General features: G+C 39.8%; 1 protein-coding gene across 1 annotated transcript in view; it reads left to right on the plus strand.

Moving 5' to 3' along the window:
* Nucleotides 1-18,488, plus strand: part of DYRK4 (dual specificity tyrosine phosphorylation regulated kinase 4) — a 38,333-nt gene that overhangs the window by 2,842 nt on the left and 17,003 nt on the right. The window contains exons 2-9 of the mRNA XM_060779563.2: nucleotides 1,677-1,779; nucleotides 2,796-2,880; nucleotides 4,670-4,764; nucleotides 4,932-5,066; nucleotides 7,023-7,178; nucleotides 9,170-9,287; nucleotides 10,601-10,761; nucleotides 16,306-16,442. Coding sequence (XP_060635546.2) covers nucleotides 1,677-1,779; nucleotides 2,796-2,880; nucleotides 4,670-4,764; nucleotides 4,932-5,066; nucleotides 7,023-7,178; nucleotides 9,170-9,287; nucleotides 10,601-10,761; nucleotides 16,306-16,442 — 990 coding nt within the window. The remainder of the gene's footprint in view (nucleotides 1-1,676; nucleotides 1,780-2,795; nucleotides 2,881-4,669; nucleotides 4,765-4,931; nucleotides 5,067-7,022; nucleotides 7,179-9,169; nucleotides 9,288-10,600; nucleotides 10,762-16,305; nucleotides 16,443-18,488) is intronic.

The following is an 18,488-nucleotide window of genomic DNA, read 5'->3' on the forward strand; positions in this document are numbered from 1 at the left end:
TCACACTCCACTCACGACTTCCTTCCTGCCTGAAGCCCAGCCATTGGTGATGATTTTTTAAATCCCACTTCCCAACCAATTATGGGTTCCCCTGACAGTGTTTCCATCTACTCCACATGTAATCAATTTGCTAAATTATCATAGAAGACTTTATCAAATGCTTTGCAGAAATTCAGATAAACAGCACTGACAGCATTCCCGCTATCTACTACACTAGCTATTCAATCAAGAGGTATAATATCTGTTTCATATAATATTTATTTGACAGGAGTTTCTCTTTACATGCCCATGGTGGCTCCTCCTAAGGATTGCATTGTGACTTAGATACTTAGAAAGAGACCTATTTATAATTTGTTCTAATATTTTCCTTGATATTAAGGACATGATGACCCCTAGCCGAGGGCTCTGAGGGCTAAATGCTCTTTGAGGACTGAAATTATCATCCATGTTCCTGTGGCTCATAATTGTGAGAACTCTCTCGTCATCTATCTGGTGAAATATCTTATTTAGAGAACTGTCACAGCACTACGGGCCTCTCCCTCTTATTCCCCTGCAAAACAGCAATCTTCTTGTCCTGTTTGTCAAGCTGCAGAGACATAGGGGGCAGCTACTGTATATAGATACTTGATTCATCATAATCTCTGGGTAGCTTAAATCAGTGTTCCATCTTCCAGGAGCTTGGTTTGCATTGTCCCTTAGTTGCATAAAATAACATCCCTTTGCATTTTCGCCAGGGTTGCAGCAGCACCCTGAAAGTTAATTATTAACAGAGGTTGGAAGCCAGCCTGCAAGCCCTTGCTGCTATTGGTTTAAAAAGGTATCCTTTTGGTCTAGAGACCGCCCTTTTTCCTGGGGATGAGATCTCCATTTTGGAAAGCCCTCCTGCTTTCTTTAGTATAGAAAAAGCCTCAGATGTGCTGGTGGCCAGCTAGGCAAGTTCGGACAAGCCATTGTGAGTACAATTGAGATTGAAATTAGGGTCGAGGTTACCCTCTCGCCTTTGAAACTGGCGTTGATCTCAGATAGAGAAAGACCTGCTCTTTCTAGAAGACAGTAGTTCATTGCTGGGATAGGGAATATCTCCGGATTTCTCTGTCATTTAGAAAGGCTTCATTACTTCATCTCCAAAACTAATCTTGAGCTTAGATAGGGGAAGACCTGCTCTTTCTGAAAGATAACAGCTCAGGGTTAGGGTAAAAGATCCCAGGATTTATTCTACCATTGGGAATAAGTTAACTCTGTAACTGAAGGAAACAGAAAGAAAGAACATCTATATGATTTCCCAAATTGACTATTTGTGTTTGTAACTTCATCAAGCTGTGCCAAGTCTGCCAAGGACTTTGTAAAATAAATGTTCTGTTGATGTTCAATTCTTGACTGGCCTCAGTTGCTGGGAATCTGGAGCTTCAAAGAAAGGCACCCGCGGTTCGCCCAGATAAAGAGAGAAGCACATCTTAGTTTTAACTTTATAGTGTCTAGGTGTGACGGCACAATCAGTGCTATAGAAGTGGTGGGTTTTTGGCACATATGGGGAAAAATGGTTTAGTCCTCCACATAAGATAGCCTGAGAAGCAATGGTTCAAATAATAATCACACATATGTTCATCTTATATTCCTAAAATGCAAAGCACACACTGTTTGCATTTACAGATTTTATTTAATGATATATTCTTTAGGAAAAAGGTTGCCACCAAATCTGAAAAAACAAGAAGAGGAAGATCAAGTGCTCTGCCTGTTATACTAAAACCTGGAGAAAAAGCAAATGGAATATTTCAAAAGGTGAGCAATGTGGTTTTGGGGTAGCTGTATGCCAATACTTTCTTTCTTGTAACAAAAGTTTGAACTGACATATAACTCCAGTATGCCTCACTTAGTTTAATTTAGTTTAGTCTTAGCTGTAGAATAGATGTATGCTTGATGTTGCTGTATGTATTATTCTGATTCTTGGTCTCTCTTTTTGCTTTTTGTTATATCTTAACTGTAGTTTTATGTAGTAAAATGTGTGTATTAATCTATATAAATAAAATGTAATGTTCGTTTGTGGGATTAACATAACTCAACAACCACTGGATGAATTGACACCAAATTTGGACACAAGACACCTAACAACCTGATGTATGTCCTTCACTCAAAAAATTGATTTTGTCATTTGGGAGTTGTAGTTGCTGGGATTTATAGTTCGCCTACAATCAAAGAGCATTCTGAACCCCAGCAACGATGGAATTGAACCAAACTTGGCACACAGTTCACCCATGACCAACAGAAAATACTGGAAGGGTTTGGTGGGCAGTCTTTTGGTTTTGGAGTTGTAGTTCACCTACATCCAGAGATCACTGTGGACTCAAACAATGATGGATCTGGACCAAACTCTACACGAATACTCAATATGCCCAACTGTGAACACTGCTGGAGTTTGGGGAAAATAGAATTTTGACATTTGGGAGTTGTAGTTGCTGGGATTTATAGTTCACCTACAATCACAGAGCATTCTGAACCCCACCAATGATACAACTGGGCCAAACCTCCCACACAAAACCCCCATGTGGGCACAGCAACGTGTGGCAGGAGGCAGCTAGTATAATATATAACAATATAAAATGACAAGATGGTTTCAAACATAAAATGCCATTTCCTGGAACTGTGGCAAAATTTGTTAATGAGGCAAACTGACTACATCAGAAACAAGCATGTTTAAAATAATTTTTCAACTAAATGTTTGGTCAGCTACATTTTCTAATAGCATTGATTCATAATTCTTATGGATTCATAAGGTATCTGTACTTTTATTTGCATAGGAAAGAGAATTTAGTGCTGCTATTGCCAACTCAAAACAAGATGGAGAGAAAAACAGAATTGGATCAGGTCAGCCAGATTCCTATCGTAAGTAAAAGTTTATTTTTTTAGTTTATTTTTGAAATGTACTATATATACTCATGTATAAGTATATGTCAAATATGGATTTTGATATGATTCATGGATAAGTTGAAGGTAACGCTTTGAGGCATGTAACATTGAAAAGCATATAATCCTGTATGCATATATATAGCTATCATCATCATAGGCTATCACACGTGGCTTAATATGATTGCCTTCCAAATTGAGAGTCTTTGTGGTGGTTCTGCAAATGACGGTAGAGGCTTATTCTGGATATGCATAGTCTTTCGCAATGAGGACATACATTTCCAAGTGGAAGGCAGTCCCGACAAGGATTTGCTTGATCCCAAGAACAAAGATTCCTTTGAGGTTTCAAGAGTTCGTTGTTTTTTGCTTTACTGGCCAGTGGTTTGTGGGGTCCCTCAGGGCTTAATTCTGTCCCTCATGCTGTTTAATATCTACATGAAACTGCTGGGAGAGATTATCCAGAGATCAGATTTATGCAGACACCCAACTCTATTACTCCTTTCCACCTAAAGCCAAGGATGCGGTCCTGATCCTGAACTGGATGAGGGCAATGAACTGGATGAGGGCAAACAAGTTGAAATTAAATAGAGACAAGACAGAGATACTCCTGGTCAGTCGAAAGGCAGATCAGAGTGTGGGGTTATAGCCTGTGTTGGATGGGGTCACACTTCTCCAAAGACTCAGGTTCGCAGTCTGGAGGTGATCCTGGACTCTGCTGACTCTGGAACCCCAGGTATTGGTGATGACCAGGAGTGCCTTTGCACAGTTATAACTTGTGAACCAGCTGCACCCGTACCTTGAAACCCCAGATCTGGCCACGGTAGTCTACGCTTTAGATTACTGCAATACACTCCACATGAGGCTGCCTTTGAAGATAGTTTGGAAGCTTCAACTGGTTCAGAGATTGGCAGCCAGGTTACTAACTGGAGCGCCCTTCAGGGAGCGGACAACTCCCATGTTATGGCAGCTCCACTGACTGCCAGTCCGCTTCCGGGCTAAATACAACGTGTTGGTTATCACCTATAAAACTTTAAACAGTTCGGGTCCAGGCTATTTGACATCCCACATCCCCATCTATAAACCCACTCAGGCTCTGCAATCATTGGAGGAGGCTCTCTTTTTGGTCCCACCCCTGTCTCAAGCACAGCAGGTGGGAATGAGAGAGGGGAACTTTCCGTTGGTCACTCCTTCCCTCTGGAACTCTCTCCCTAAAGAAATTAGAACAGTCCCCTCACTCCTCTCCTTCAAGAAGGAATTAAAAACCTATTTCTGTTCATCAGCTTATAGAGAGGAGGATGAATAATATCACCAATACTATCCTAATGGACCATGTTTACCGTAACCATTTGTCTATTTATGACTCATTTTATTGAATTTTATTTATACACTTCTTTATTTTTATACAGATTTTGACTGTTTAGTATGACCAATGATATTTGACTGTTTTATAACTTTTGCCAAAGTTGCTTTTTCTGTATTAATTTATGTTTTTAAATGTTTTTGAATGTATTTGATTTTTACAGCACTGAGTGTTTTCCATGTTTCTGTGTTATATTTGGAAACCACCCTTCGGGGAGGGAGGCATGAGTTAGAAAAACATTATTATTATTATTATTATTTTTATTATTATTATTATTAGATTCATGCTTCAGCTTATCTAGGAATATTCATCTTGAATTATTAATTCCAAATGAACATCAATAGGATTGCAGTGTAACACTGTTGTATACTTAGGGTATGCAAACTTAACATGTCTTTTTCCAAATAGGAAAGACTCCTAAGGGGGATGTGTGCCATAGAGCAAGCAAAACCAAGTCAGATCAAGCACCAAGTGAGACAGGTTTCTCTCTGGTAAGCAACCAAGTTACAACTATTGGTAGTAATTCTTTATGGATAGAACAAATATGCTATGTGTTCCTGCATGTCTTCCCAAATACAAACTAATTCCATTTTTAATTTTGAGAATACAGCTTTAAAGAGAGAGAGAGGCAGAAATGTAAGACTCAAAATATCTCGACTTATTGTTTCAGTCACTGCCTGAGCCCAAAGGTGCACTCCAAAGAAATTGGGAAGCAGCTTCTTTAATTCCCCAAGAGAATACATCCTTGACACACAAGTTCAAGAAAGGAAACTTAGGGCTAAGTCATAAAGACCGGCATCAGCAGGTGATATCAAAGTTTACGTATTTCATGTATTCTATTGCCTCTCTGACGCTTAGGGTAATCCGTGTGACTTGTCCTATTAACATGCTTTACTTGATTGTTTTCCTGAAACTTAGTATTGCTGACCCTCCCTATTCACTGCTTCTGCATCCATGGGTTCAACCAACCAAGTTTGAAGATTTTTTTTTGGGGGGGGGGATTCCAAACAGCAAATCTTGATTTTGTTTTGCACCAGGCGCTAAGCTGAAGTGTAGGCATGCACTGCTGTGGCCTCTTATGCCAGAGAGAGTGCACATCCAGGCTTTCTCTGGCACTCATTTTGAATTGTTCACCATTTCATATGAGGAACACCACTTTAATATGTCATTTTGACATCCACAGGGTGGGTCCTTGAAAGCAATGGATATCAAAGTATCTTGGAGAAATGAGTCTCGCCCTGCTTTTTAGGGTTTGTGTTTGTGTAAAAAGAGTCCGCATTTGGGCTCATTCTTACCTCTTAGAAAAGGAATTACAAACTTCTCACAAGTATTAATGTGGTTATCGCAACCTTCCAATACATGTGTCTCACCTATAACAGCAAAATAAAAAAATAAAAAATTCTTACCCACCTCTATTTCTGACATTGTAGGAACGTATGATGAACATGAGGTTTAATAGTGAAATTATTTCTTTTAGATTGTTATGATAGTTTTTAAAATTCACTCCTTGCCTCACAGTTTCCATGGGAAAATGTTATTTTGTTACATGTGTCCATCAGGATCAGGGGAACATCACGTGTGTGTGTGTTAGATTGGCAAGCATTGCCATTTTCAAAAAAGAGTTTGGTTCTACTTGTTGGAGTGTATGTGTATGTTGAACATTAGTTGATTCCTTTTATTTTTTTATTAATAATGAAAAGAGTTGGAGCCTCCACCTATTCCCCAACCATGCCCTAGTGTGAAAGCGTAAGGTAAGTAGTACCTCTTCACATTATCTGAAATTCGGCAGCAGGCGTTTCTCTGTCCTGCCATGGAGCCCAATGGCTCCCATCACACCCCAGAAAAGTACTTCCAGGGTGGCTTGGTAGTGGAACTGTCACCAAAACCCTACCACCGCCACTAAATTGTTGGCAGAGGTCAACGAGAGGCTTCCCATCTTTCAGTGGCCATCAATGGAGACAGCCAACTCCTTCACACACACACACACCCATATGATGAGGTAGGGGGGAAGCCGGAACAGTGCATGGCACAGAGTGACAGTTCCCCACGCTTCTTGGGCAGGCACTGCCGAGATTTCCACGACCCATGGCAATTGCTGCAGAGTGTGTGACAAGGTCCAAGAGCTGTCACCATTGGGAAAACGTTTCTTTCTCCTCAGGGCCACCACTGTTGCCTTCCCACCAGACCCTTACAGCCATGCATTGAGCATCTTAATGGCTGGAAACCTAATCCTGACCTCAATCCATGTGACTTTGGATGCAAAGTTCTGTTTAGGAGTACTTGGTTAGGTGTAGGTGAGCTGACTGAGAACATTGCATCAGATAACCACACAAGCTCTATTTTTTGGATATGGTGTGTTGAATGATTGTAAAGTTTGTATCATAAATCTGTGCTTTTGGTATGAAATATGTAAATGTTGATGTAGTACGCTTTTCTTTTAATTTTAATATGTTTCTTTCATGCTTAAAAGATATTAGTTTAAACACTGCATTAAAATATCTTGATTTTTTAATGAGCAAGCAGAGTGGTTAATGGCATATGTTCTGTAATTCAAAACAGCAAATGGAGGAAACAGATGCCATTTTTGGAATCCGCAGGTCAAATATACCCAAAAACAGGACTAATACTTGAAGCACCAAAATGTGTGTTGGCCCAGTGTTACTTCATTTTTGCATACCTTTCTTTAGAAAAAAAAAATCAGTGTTTAAAATGCTTTATTAAAACAAATTCAAGCATTTGTTTTGTGTTATGCTCTCATCAGAAAGTAAATAGCGGCATTCGTGTTCTCCCACACCTGGAGACTAAGACCCATTTGGTTTCCAGTGCTGTAAAACACCAGCCACAACTCCAATCACAAGATGCGCTCTTCCCACAAATAGCCACAAAGAACTTGCAGAACATTACTTCTTTGCATCAGGTAAGATCTTTGCTTTTGCACCTCTATTTTTGTAGTTATTTATTTATCGTGTCAGAAGCAAATAGAGGGTACAGTTATAATGTATTTAAAAGCACAACGTTAAAAACTTGGCATTATACTAAACGTCCTTTGACCAGAAGCTGGCCACTTGGACAGTGCCTCTAGTGTCACTGTGAGAAGATCCTACTTTGTGCATGTCGTGGACTCCACTTTGTGGTCCCATTTCTTAAGATTGGCTCTGCATCTCGTGGTGCCAGAGCGCAGCCTGTTCAGTGCCTTCCAAGTCACTCAGTCTTCTGTGTGCCCAGGAGGGAATCTCTCATCTGGTATCAGCCATGGATTGAGGTTCCAGGTTTTAGCCTGCCACTTTTGGACCCTCGCTTGCTGAGGTGTTCCTGCAAGTAGTTTTGTAGTTAGTCTGATCCTCATATGGTTTTCTTGTTACCATTTCCTTAGCTATTTTTGTGCACATTGATGTGTTTGGAAATAAACCTCACTCCCTCATTTTCTGCATAAATGTAAAGAATTACATAATTTTTGCACTATTATTAACTGCTTGTCACACAATTCCGAAACTATCTACATTAGATTTCGTATATGTTCTTTATGTATAGTATCATATTGCAACTAAGTACCACAATTAAGTGAACATATTTAATCCCATGTATGTTTTTATTTATGTTAGAGTACACATACAAACAATAATTACTTTTGGGTTCAACAGACAAGAAGCCACTACATTACCAACTTGCCTGACAGCCTAATTTAGCTGCTGCAACTCCATCTCTTAACTTCACTTCCTGTAGTTTCTGCTAAGAGTCTATAAATGGACATACTTAGACTATTGATTTCATGCTTACTATTATAGGCCTGGGCTCCAAGCCTCATAAAATACTTTCATCAGGTCCCTGTAAACTTTTATATTACCAAAGAAATCATTGGGAAAAAAAGTCTTCTTGGTGAATGGATTGCTTGAAGAGTGCAGTCATGTATTCTTAACTGTGCCTGTCACAAAATTATATATAGTCACCTTAGTGGTAGACACCTTGTTATGTGATTATATACTAGTGCAGGGTTGAGTGCCAGTTAATCTGATTTCAGGTTGTGTCAACATACCTGAAAGAGTTATGCAAGCATGCCTCTGTTGGAGACAATACATCTAAGATTTGGCTAGTTTTGTCTTGTAGTCCTCCTGTCCGCATTTTTGTTATGCATTAGTCTTGCGTTCAAACTAATTTGAAGTTCATTGTGAGCATACTTTGATTTGAGTCTTTGGGCAAATATACAGAAAGAGTATATATGTGTGTACATAACAAATGATTATTGCCACTGTTGAACCTCATTCATTTCATTTTAATAAAATATTTTCATACATTTTTATGTAAACAATGGATTGGATTTTCAAAGTTAATTTATATTTTTATTTGGATACTATTTGAAAATATATGGAAAATATCTCCACAGTTTAAAAGGTCTGAAGCAGGGAGCAAAGTCCAAGGTGGACTAAGTATAAGACTGAAAAACAAATATGTGCATCATTTGTGAGATGATAGTGGGAGAATGCTAGCTCTCTAGCAGAAAAGAAAAGTGCAGAAATATAATGACAACCGGAATGAATTTACGACTACGAGATTGATTATGATTCCATAATATGACGCAGCGGATTTTTAGTGTAATTTAAATGTTGTGTATTAGTGATGTTAGTTTGTTGTCCTGATTGCTTTGTAAAGTGTCTTTTTTGTATTGTACACCGCCACGAGTCGCCCTAGGACTGAGAGCGGCAGTTAATAAATGCAAGAAATAAATAAATAAATAATAAATAATTAGTTACAAGCAGTCTAATATAGCTATTTTCTAACTTTAGGGTTTTTTTAAAATCAGAAAAACATATATAAATGTGATGGTCAGAGAAGAAATAAACCAAGGAAATAGTGTTAAGGTGAATGTCCTAAAACATGGGTATATTTTTAAACAACAGCCTTATGTTTTAGCAGGAAAACAGATCAGGTCAGACATTTTCATCACTGCCTGAAAACAGTATAAGAGTCCTGTCCAGCAAGACAGAAGGAGAAAGGGCTCATAATCTGAAGCTGCCCTTAAATTCAACAGGTACACTACAAATATTATGTGCTAATGAATAAAAGAAGAATGATGGTGAAAGCACTAAGACAAAATCTTTGTGCCTTTTAGAAAGGCTTTTGTCTGTACATCTTGTCAATATTCCTAGACTGCAACTCCTAGTGATCAGACTATATCAGAACTTGCAGTCCAATTCATTGAAAGTTTATGTTGCAGCCCAGCCGCCTACTTGATCACTTTTTCACTCACACACCACACAGATGAACAAGAATAGTAAGTTTATTAAGAAAATGGTATCTAAGATTAAAAAAAATTGTTTCAAAATACATCCATGAGCTAGATTTTGAAAAGCTTGACAAAAAGCAATTGTCAACTCTGAATAGGAATTCCAAAATCACTTAAAGCAAAAGCAAGAAACTGTAATCCAAGGTTTGTTGCACTTAAATTAGAATTATATCCAAAAGCTTGAAAGCATGAACATGATCATAATCTAAAGGCTTGATACTTGAACTTGACTATAATCCCAAAGGCTTAAAACTTGAAACAAGATTTGTAATCCAAACAGCAGGCATGCAACTTAAATAAGAAAACAAGATCCAGACCCAAGACCAAAAGTCCTAATTCGGAGCTCCCAAGACAGGCGACTTGATACATGAAAATCCAGCGTTGATCTCCCCACCAAACATTGACTCCAATTCCTTAAGAATACTCCCTCTTGCCCATGACATCACTCTTTCTCACACCAGGGTTACCTTTATTTATCTTTCAGTCTCTGGGAACACCAGATTTGTCTTTGCTTCACACTATCCCTTTGGATCTGTAAGTGCTGGGTTATCTGTAACCCTTCTGTCTCCTCCACATTCCTTTCAGAGTCAATCCCTGGCTGAATCTCATGAAACTTTCTGTCTGTTTCCCCGACAACAGACCTACTCAAAACATTCCCATTGTCTCGAAAAACACTTCTGCTTTTCCCCACAGAAACACCAGGCTCAACCAGAAAATCCTTGTCCTCATCCTCAGAGGCTTCACACAGCCCTCAACAGTTTGATATAAGGTTCAAACATCATTGTAACTATGAAGGTAGTTATTGAACTTGACCTAAACACTGTTCATTCAGTCTGCTTCCTTCCCAGCTATCCCACCCAAATTTACAGCATGTGGATAATAATAGTTATATTATTTTTAATACACTTTTATAATTTACAATATAATGTTATAGCCATTTTGTATCAAAGACAGAAATACTATCTTGGAAACAGTAACATTTGGAAAGGGAGAGGGAAAAGAAAAATAGAGAAGTCAGTAGTGTCTGTATTTAGTGGCTGATTTCCTCTCCCAATCAGAAGCCTTGAAATATTTCAAAAACCAGCTAACATTGTATGAACAACGAGAAATTAAGGAATATAAGGAGTTGTGGTATCTTGGATTGGGAGCTAAGAAGATTGAAGGATATAAGGATGGAGAGAATAATGCCTTTGATGATGATCATGGCTCCTACAAAAAGGTGAGAGACTGAAAATATTTGGGCATTTATGGTCATGAGAAAATATCTTCTATGGGAAGTTTCCAGTGCTGGTATTTTATAAATGTCCAAGGAAAGAAGTTAAGACTATTTAGAACCTCATCATATGGAAGTCTTCCTCCAATACTACCCGTTTCTATACAATTCTAAGACAGACTCCCATGGAGCCCATAAAATTATGTAGGACTGCTTCTGGTAGTTGCTTGTGGGATTAGGATTTCAAAGACGGGCGGAAATAGACTTCACTCCTCTCCCTGCACATAGATAGGCTTAAAATAGGCATTTTCCCTTGTGATAGGAAGTGGTGGATTTCTCTGATTGTGACATTTCAGTGTGGTTGTTCATGCTCTCTCTTTTTCCATTAGTGGTTAAAAGAGTGTGGGTCCCATTGAAAAAGTGTTTTAAAAAGTGTGTCTGTCTCCTTTTGTATAGAGGTCAAAAAGGGGAATGATTCCATGGAAAGTAGTATTTCAAAAAGGACTCCTGTTTTAAAAAGTGGTTGAGCTTTTGAAATGTTTGAGCTAGAAGGGGGAGGAGGTGATCCTGTGTTTTTTGGGGGGTTTTTTGCAGGTGAGGAAACTCCCTGTCTTCTTGAAAGATGGAACCCCACAAAATGCCTCGCAAAGAAGACAATTCCATCCGCTTCCCCCCTCTCCCCTTGTGATTGAGCCTGGTGTTTCTGTGGGGAAAAGCAAAAGTGTTTTTCAATACAATGTTCTTACAAAGGATTTCAGAAATTTAAAAGTATGTGTGTGGTTGACTCTTAATTGACACCAAATTTGGACACGACACCTAACAACCTAATGCATATCCACTAAAACAAACTGATTTTGCCATTTGGGAGTTGTAGTTGCTGGGATTTATAGTTCACCTAAAATCAAAGAACATTCTGAACCCCACCAACGATGGAATTGAACCAAACTTGGCACACAGTTCTCCCATGACTAACAGAAAATACTGGAAGGGTTTGGTGGGCAGTGTCCTTTGATTTCGGAATTGTAGTTCACCTACATCCAGAGATCACTGTGGACTCAAAAAATGATGGATCTGGACCAAACTCTACAAGAATACTCAATATGTCCAAATGTGAACACTGGTGGAGTTTGGGGAAAATAGAATCTTGACATTTGGGAGTTGTAGTTGCTGGGATTTATAGTTCACCTACAATCACAGAGCATTCTGAACCCCACCAACGATAGAATTGGGCCAAACCTCCCACACAGAACCCCCATGTGGGCCACAGCAACGTGTGGTTGGGGACAGCAAGTCTATATAAATAAAAATGTAACATTCGTTTGTGGGATTAACAACTCAAAAACCACTGGACGAATTGACACCAAATTTGGACACAATACACCTATCAGGCTAAAGAGTGACAATAGCTCATAAAAACACTGAAAAACACAGCATAAGAGACTTAAAAAGTAAAAAAAAAACCAAAAATTAAATTATAATGCATGTGCCAAACTATATATATATATATATATATATACTCAAACACACATATACACAAATATATACACACACATATATACACACAAAACACATATACATAGACTGGGCAACAGCAACGTGTGGCAGGGGATGGCTAGTTTTAAATAAAATCAGAATCTCGAATGTCAGTCTCCTATCCATTGCTGTCTTGGGTTGTAGGTTGGTTTTTTTGGGCTATATGGCCATGTTCTAGAGGCATTTTCTCCATTACTGCCTTGCTTTTCTCTGGTCTGGTTGAAGAATATAAGTGGAAAGAAAGAAGGAAGAAAATTCCTCTTTCATTGTCCAATATGTTCCCCAATTGTGAAGCAACAGAGTTGTAAAAAAATGATTCCCAACTTGACTATCCCTTTAGAGGCAGTATGAAGTCTGCTGGTATTTTGTAAGAACCCTTTATGCATCAATTTTTGTGAAAGAAATTCTCCAAGATACACAGGAGCTTGTGGGTATCACATGTTTATGGTTCGGAATACATGACTCTGCCTTGAAGCACACATATATATGGCTCAAACACATAATGTCATAAAACACACAAATCCTCTGGTGTCCAGGCTTAATTTACCCTCTCCCACACACCAGAGCTCTGGGTGGTGCAGTAGGTTAAACCGCTGAGCTTCTGAACTTGCTAACCGAAAGGTCACAGGTTCGAATTTGGGAAGCGGCATGAGCTCCCTCTGTTAGTCCCAGCTTCTGCCCACCTAGCAGTTCAAAACATACAAATGTGAGTAGATCAATAGATACCGCTCCAGTGGGAAGGTAATGACGCTCCATGCAGTCATGCTGGCCACATGACCTTGGAGGTGTTTGTCAACGACGCCAGCTCTTCAGCTTAGAAATGGAGATGAGCACCAACCCCCAGAGTCGGACATGACTGGACTTAATGTCAGGGGAAAACCTTTACTTTTACCTTTTACACACCAGAGCAATTTATCTTTATTGCATGCGAATAATATCTTCCAGTTTCCTGCCCATTTGTTTCGCATGAACGTAATCCATTTATCCTCCTCCTTCACAGAGGTTGTCATAATTAAATAACATAGGATTGTGACACATTTCCAGCTCATTGCAAATGCTAGTGGGACTGTCTTTAGTTGTATTGTGCTCTCATACTTGCAGAGTTGACATAGCTCTTCCTGTGAAAGCTGCTTAGGATGAGAATAATTGCATATGAACTTGGTTTGGATAAATATATTTGCATTTAATGAAACTCCCAAAGAAAGCACTGGCTTTTTAATCCTCAACACAGAGTTAGCGAAGCTAACAAGGTAGAAACAAAATAGATCTATATAAATAAAGATGTAATGTTCGTTTGTGGGATTAACGTAACTCAAAAACCACTGGGCGAATTGACACGAAATTTTGACACAAAACACCTATCAGGCCAATGAGTGGCCATCACTCATAGAAACACTGAAAAACACAGCAGAAGAGACTTAAAAAGCCAAAAAACAAAAATACATTACAATGCATGCTCAAAACCACACACACACACACACACACATATATATATATATACACGCAAACACATATATACACATATACACAAATACACACACATATATATGCACACAGAAAACACATATATACAGACTGGGCCACAGCAATGCGTGGCAGGGGATGGCTAGTATTAAATAAATACAAACAAACAAGATAGAGAAAATACATTATCTGATTTATCTCACTTTCACCATTACACTGCCTTGAAGTCTTTCCATTCTAAACTTAGACAGCAGTCCTCAATAGGACTACCTAGGAATTTTTATATTAAATTTTTAAACCTATGATGAAGTTGTGGGATTGTTAGCCACCCCACGGGGACACTCCAATTTTGTTTTAATGTATTATAAACAATTGGGAAGCACGTTGTATTTGTAAATAATATATTTTGACTACTTCTACATGAATTCAATTTATATTTCCCTCAATAAACCAATATAGTAAAGGATAAAGGTTTCCCCTTGATATTAAGTTTAATTGAGTCTGACTCTGGGTGGTGGTGCTCATTTCCATTTCTAATCCGAAGAGTTGGCGTTATCCATAGACGCCTCCTAGGTCATGTGGCCAGGATGACTGTTACCTTCCTGCCGAAGCAGTACCTATTAATCTACTCACATTTGCATGTTTTTCAAACTGCTATGTTGGCAGAAGCTGGGGCTAATAACAGGAGCTCACCCTGTCCTGTGGCTCCGAACCGCTGACCTTCTTGTCAGCAAGTTCTGCAGCTTAGCAGTTTAACCCACTGCACCACTGCAAATACATGCAAAGAAAGAAAGAGGGCAGGATTTTTTAAGTAGACCATATTTCATTTAGCATCCCAGACCACATAGTTGGTGAAGTAGGTTCAGTTTGAGGAGTCACAAATTGTGCAGATGTGGTATAAAAAATTGGGAGGAAGAAGCTTTTACCTATAGAATTCTCAAATCCAAACAATACATATGTGAGAAAACAGAATAAATTAAACATCTATATATATAAGAATCTGAAGGGCGTCCTTAGGCGGTCAAAAACGGAGAAACCACAGGACAAAATCTCACCAAATTTGGCCTGCTAATGCCTCTTCCCCCAAGGTATGACCAACAACCCTCAAAACACCAATATGCAACAACACAAACTCACAATACCTGAAAAATACGGAGCATGCACAGAGGCCTCGGGAGGAATATGATGAGGAAGGACTTCATTTCCCAGCTTCCCCCGCGCCCAAGTCGCCCTCCGCATGCGCACTCCGCCTGCCTGCCTCCCTCTACCCCATCGTTCCCGCCGCTGCGGCGGATTTTGACTCCTACGATGACCGGGCCTATAGCAGCTTCGGAGGCGGGCGCGGGTGAGCCAGGGTGGCCTCTCTTCCGAGGCAGAGAGGGAGGCACCTGGGGCGGGTAGGCCTCAATGCGAGGAGTGGGGATTGTGATGCTGGAGGCCTCGAGGCCTGCCCCTCGCTCTCTCTTTCTCCCCCCCCCCCCCCCAAGGCCTTTGGGCCTGCTCGCCTCAAGGCTAACCTTTGGCATGGCAATGGATGCCTTTCGGCACGCCTTCCCATTATTGGGGTGGCTTCCTGGGCCCTCCCACACAGCCAGAGCACAATCTAGAGAAACACAAATGTCACCTTTGTTTGTGGGATGAACACAACTCAAAAACCACTGGGGGAATTGACACCAAATTTGGACACAACACACCAATTTATGTCCTTCACTCAAAAAGAGACAGAAAAACATAGCAGAAGGGACTTAAAAAGCCAGAACAAAACACCCAAAAATTACAACGCATGTGCAAAACCACATATAGATACACAAACACACATATATGCATATACACACACAAAACACATACACAGAAAGGGGGAAGGAAGGAGGGAAAGAAAGAAAGGTAGAGAAAGAAGGAAGGAGAGAAAGAGGGAAATAAAGAGGGAAAGAAGGAGGGAAGGAGAGAAAGAAGTAAAGAAAGAAAGATAGAGAAGAAAGGAGGGAGAGAAAGAGGGAAAGAAGGAGGGAAGGAAAGAAAGAAAGGGTAGAGAAGGAAGGAAGGGGAGAGGAGGGAAAGAAGGAGAGAAGGAAAGAAAGAAAGAAAGGAAGATAGAGAAGGAAGGAAAGAGAGGAGGAGGGAAAGAAGGGGAGAAGGAAAGAAAGAAAGGTAGAGAAGGAAGGAAAGAGAGAAGGAAATAAAACAGTGAAAGAAGGAAGGAAGGAGAGACGGAACGAAAGAGGGAAGGAAGGAAGGAAAGACACAAGGAAGGATGAAACCAAACAGCAAAGGAAGCGAGAAAAGATACAGGTAGAGAAGGAAGAAAGAAGAAGAGAAAGAGAAAGAAGGAAAGAGGGAGGTAAGGAAGGAGAGAGAAAAAGAAGGAGCAGAAAGAGGGAGGGAAGGTTTGCCACAGCAACACGTGGCGGGTACAGCTAGTATGAAATAAAATAGCTGAGGTCCAAGACATGGACACTAAGGTGGTGACTTCAAAATATATATTGTGCTTTGTGCAGAAATAAACATCTGGCATGCGAGAGGTAAGATTTTCCACATCACTGCCATCTTTTGTAGGTTCTAAGTGATCATATTGCATATAGATATGAAATACTGGCTGTTCTTGGGAAAGGATCTTTTGGACACGTTCTGAAGTGTTTGGACCACAAGACGGGGGAAAAGGTGGCGGTGAAAGTAATCAGGAACAAAAAAAGGTATGACGTGTCTAACTTTTTATAAAATGTATCGCTACACTAAAAATCTGGAGAGAAATTTTATTTTTAAAAAAGTGATTACTGTTTTGTTTGTGAACTGTTTTATCCATTTTTTGAAAGCAAAGGTCATCCAGAAAAATCACAATGTTTGTTTTACAACCCAATAAACATCCCTAAATTGCAAAAGCCTTTGACTGTATGGATCATAATAAATTGGTGGTATGGGGATACCAAGTCACATAATCTGTCTCCTGAGGAATCTGTATAATGATCAAGTAGCAACAGTCAGAACTGAACACGGAACAACAGACTGGTTCAAGATTGGAAAAAGAGTACGGCAGGGTTGTATACTCTCACCCAACTTATTCAACTTGTATGCAGAACATCCTGTGACATCCTGCGACATACAGGGCTTGATGAATCCAAGGCTGGAGTTAAAATTGCTGGAAGAAATATTAACAATCTTAGATATGCAGATGATACCACTTTGACGACTGAAAGCAAGGAGGAGCTGAGGAGCCTTCTAACCAAAGCGAAAGAAGAAAGTGCAAAAGCTGGGTTGCAGTTAAACATCAAAAAACAAGATTATGGCAATCAGAATGATTTATATCTGGCAAACAGAGAGAGAAAACATGGAGGCAGGGACAGACTTTATATTTCTAGGTGCAAAGATTATTGCAGATGCTGCCTGCAGCTAGGAAATCAGAGGACGTTTACTTTTTGAGAGGAGAGCAATGGCCAATCTCAATAAAATAGTTAAGAGTAGGGGCATCACACTGGTAATGAAGGTCCGCATAATTAAAGCAGTGGTATTCCCTGTAGTAACCTATGGATGCAAGAGCTGGACCATAAGGAAGGTTGAGTGAAGGAAGATAGATACTTTTGAACTATGGTGTTGGAGGAAAATTCTGAGAGTGCCTTGGACCGTGAGAAGATCAAACCCATCCATACTTCAGGAAATCAAGACCAATTGCTCATTGGGGGGAAGGATATTAAAGGCAAAGATGGAACACTTTGGCCACATAATGAGTAGACAGGAAAGCTTGGAGAAGATTATGATGCTGGAGGAAATGGAAGGAAAAAGGAAGAGGGGCCTGTTGCGCAGAACGTGTTTTAGCCAAGTCCCATGCAAAAGACACTCAGGCAAGAGGGAAAAAGAACAGAAAAACTTTACTCTTATCAGCAGAGGCAATAAACTTGCAGTGTTGCATACAAAATCAAACAGTGCAACAAACTTACATAGTCCTTGTAAGTAACACAGTATAAGGCTTCATTCAAATGAAAGAGCAAAACATAAACCTTGAGTAAATAGCTATTCGACCATAGCAAAGAGCATTGCTGTTAGAACATTGCAGCATTGCAGCATCTCCTTCAGAGTAACATATTGCTTCTCTCCTTAGAGCAGCATATTACTTCTTCAAACTGTATTCTAAAATTCATACAGTTATACCCCACCGGGTGTGGCCCAAACATGCTGGCTGACCTACATTACCAGCTGCACATAATAATTAACATCATGAGGTTTTTCTTTAACACACACTAGATCCTGCTACGACTTACTTTAACAGGGCCAACCAAAGGCAAGTTGGATGGATGTTATCCTTGAAGTGACTGACTTGACCTTGAAGGAGCTGGGGGGTGGCCACAACCTACAGGGAGCTCTGGCATGGGCTGGTCCATGAGGTCACAAATAATCGGAAACTACTGAATGAATAAACAACAACAAGCAAATTGCAAAATGTATTGTCATGGCCATATAAATAATCAATCAAACAAATGAATTCACACAATTAGGTCTCAAAAGTCACTCTAAAGGCCCTTCCACACAGCCATATAACCCAGCATATCGAAACAGAAAATCCCACAATATCTGCTTTGAACTGAGTCCACACTGCCATATATTCCACTTCAAAGCAGAAAGTGTGGGGTTTTATTCAGCTGTGTGGAAGGGGCCTAAGTTGTTTTCATTTCCAGTTTGAGTTAATAGAGTGGGGGTGGGGGCAAAGAAAAAGAAGCAGGGGACAGCAACGTGTTGCTGTTGTTGTT

The sequence above is a fragment of the Anolis sagrei genome, chromosome 5, assembly GCF_037176765.1.
Source record: "Anolis sagrei isolate rAnoSag1 chromosome 5, rAnoSag1.mat, whole genome shotgun sequence".
NCBI lineage: Eukaryota > Metazoa > Chordata > Lepidosauria > Squamata > Dactyloidae > Anolis > Anolis sagrei.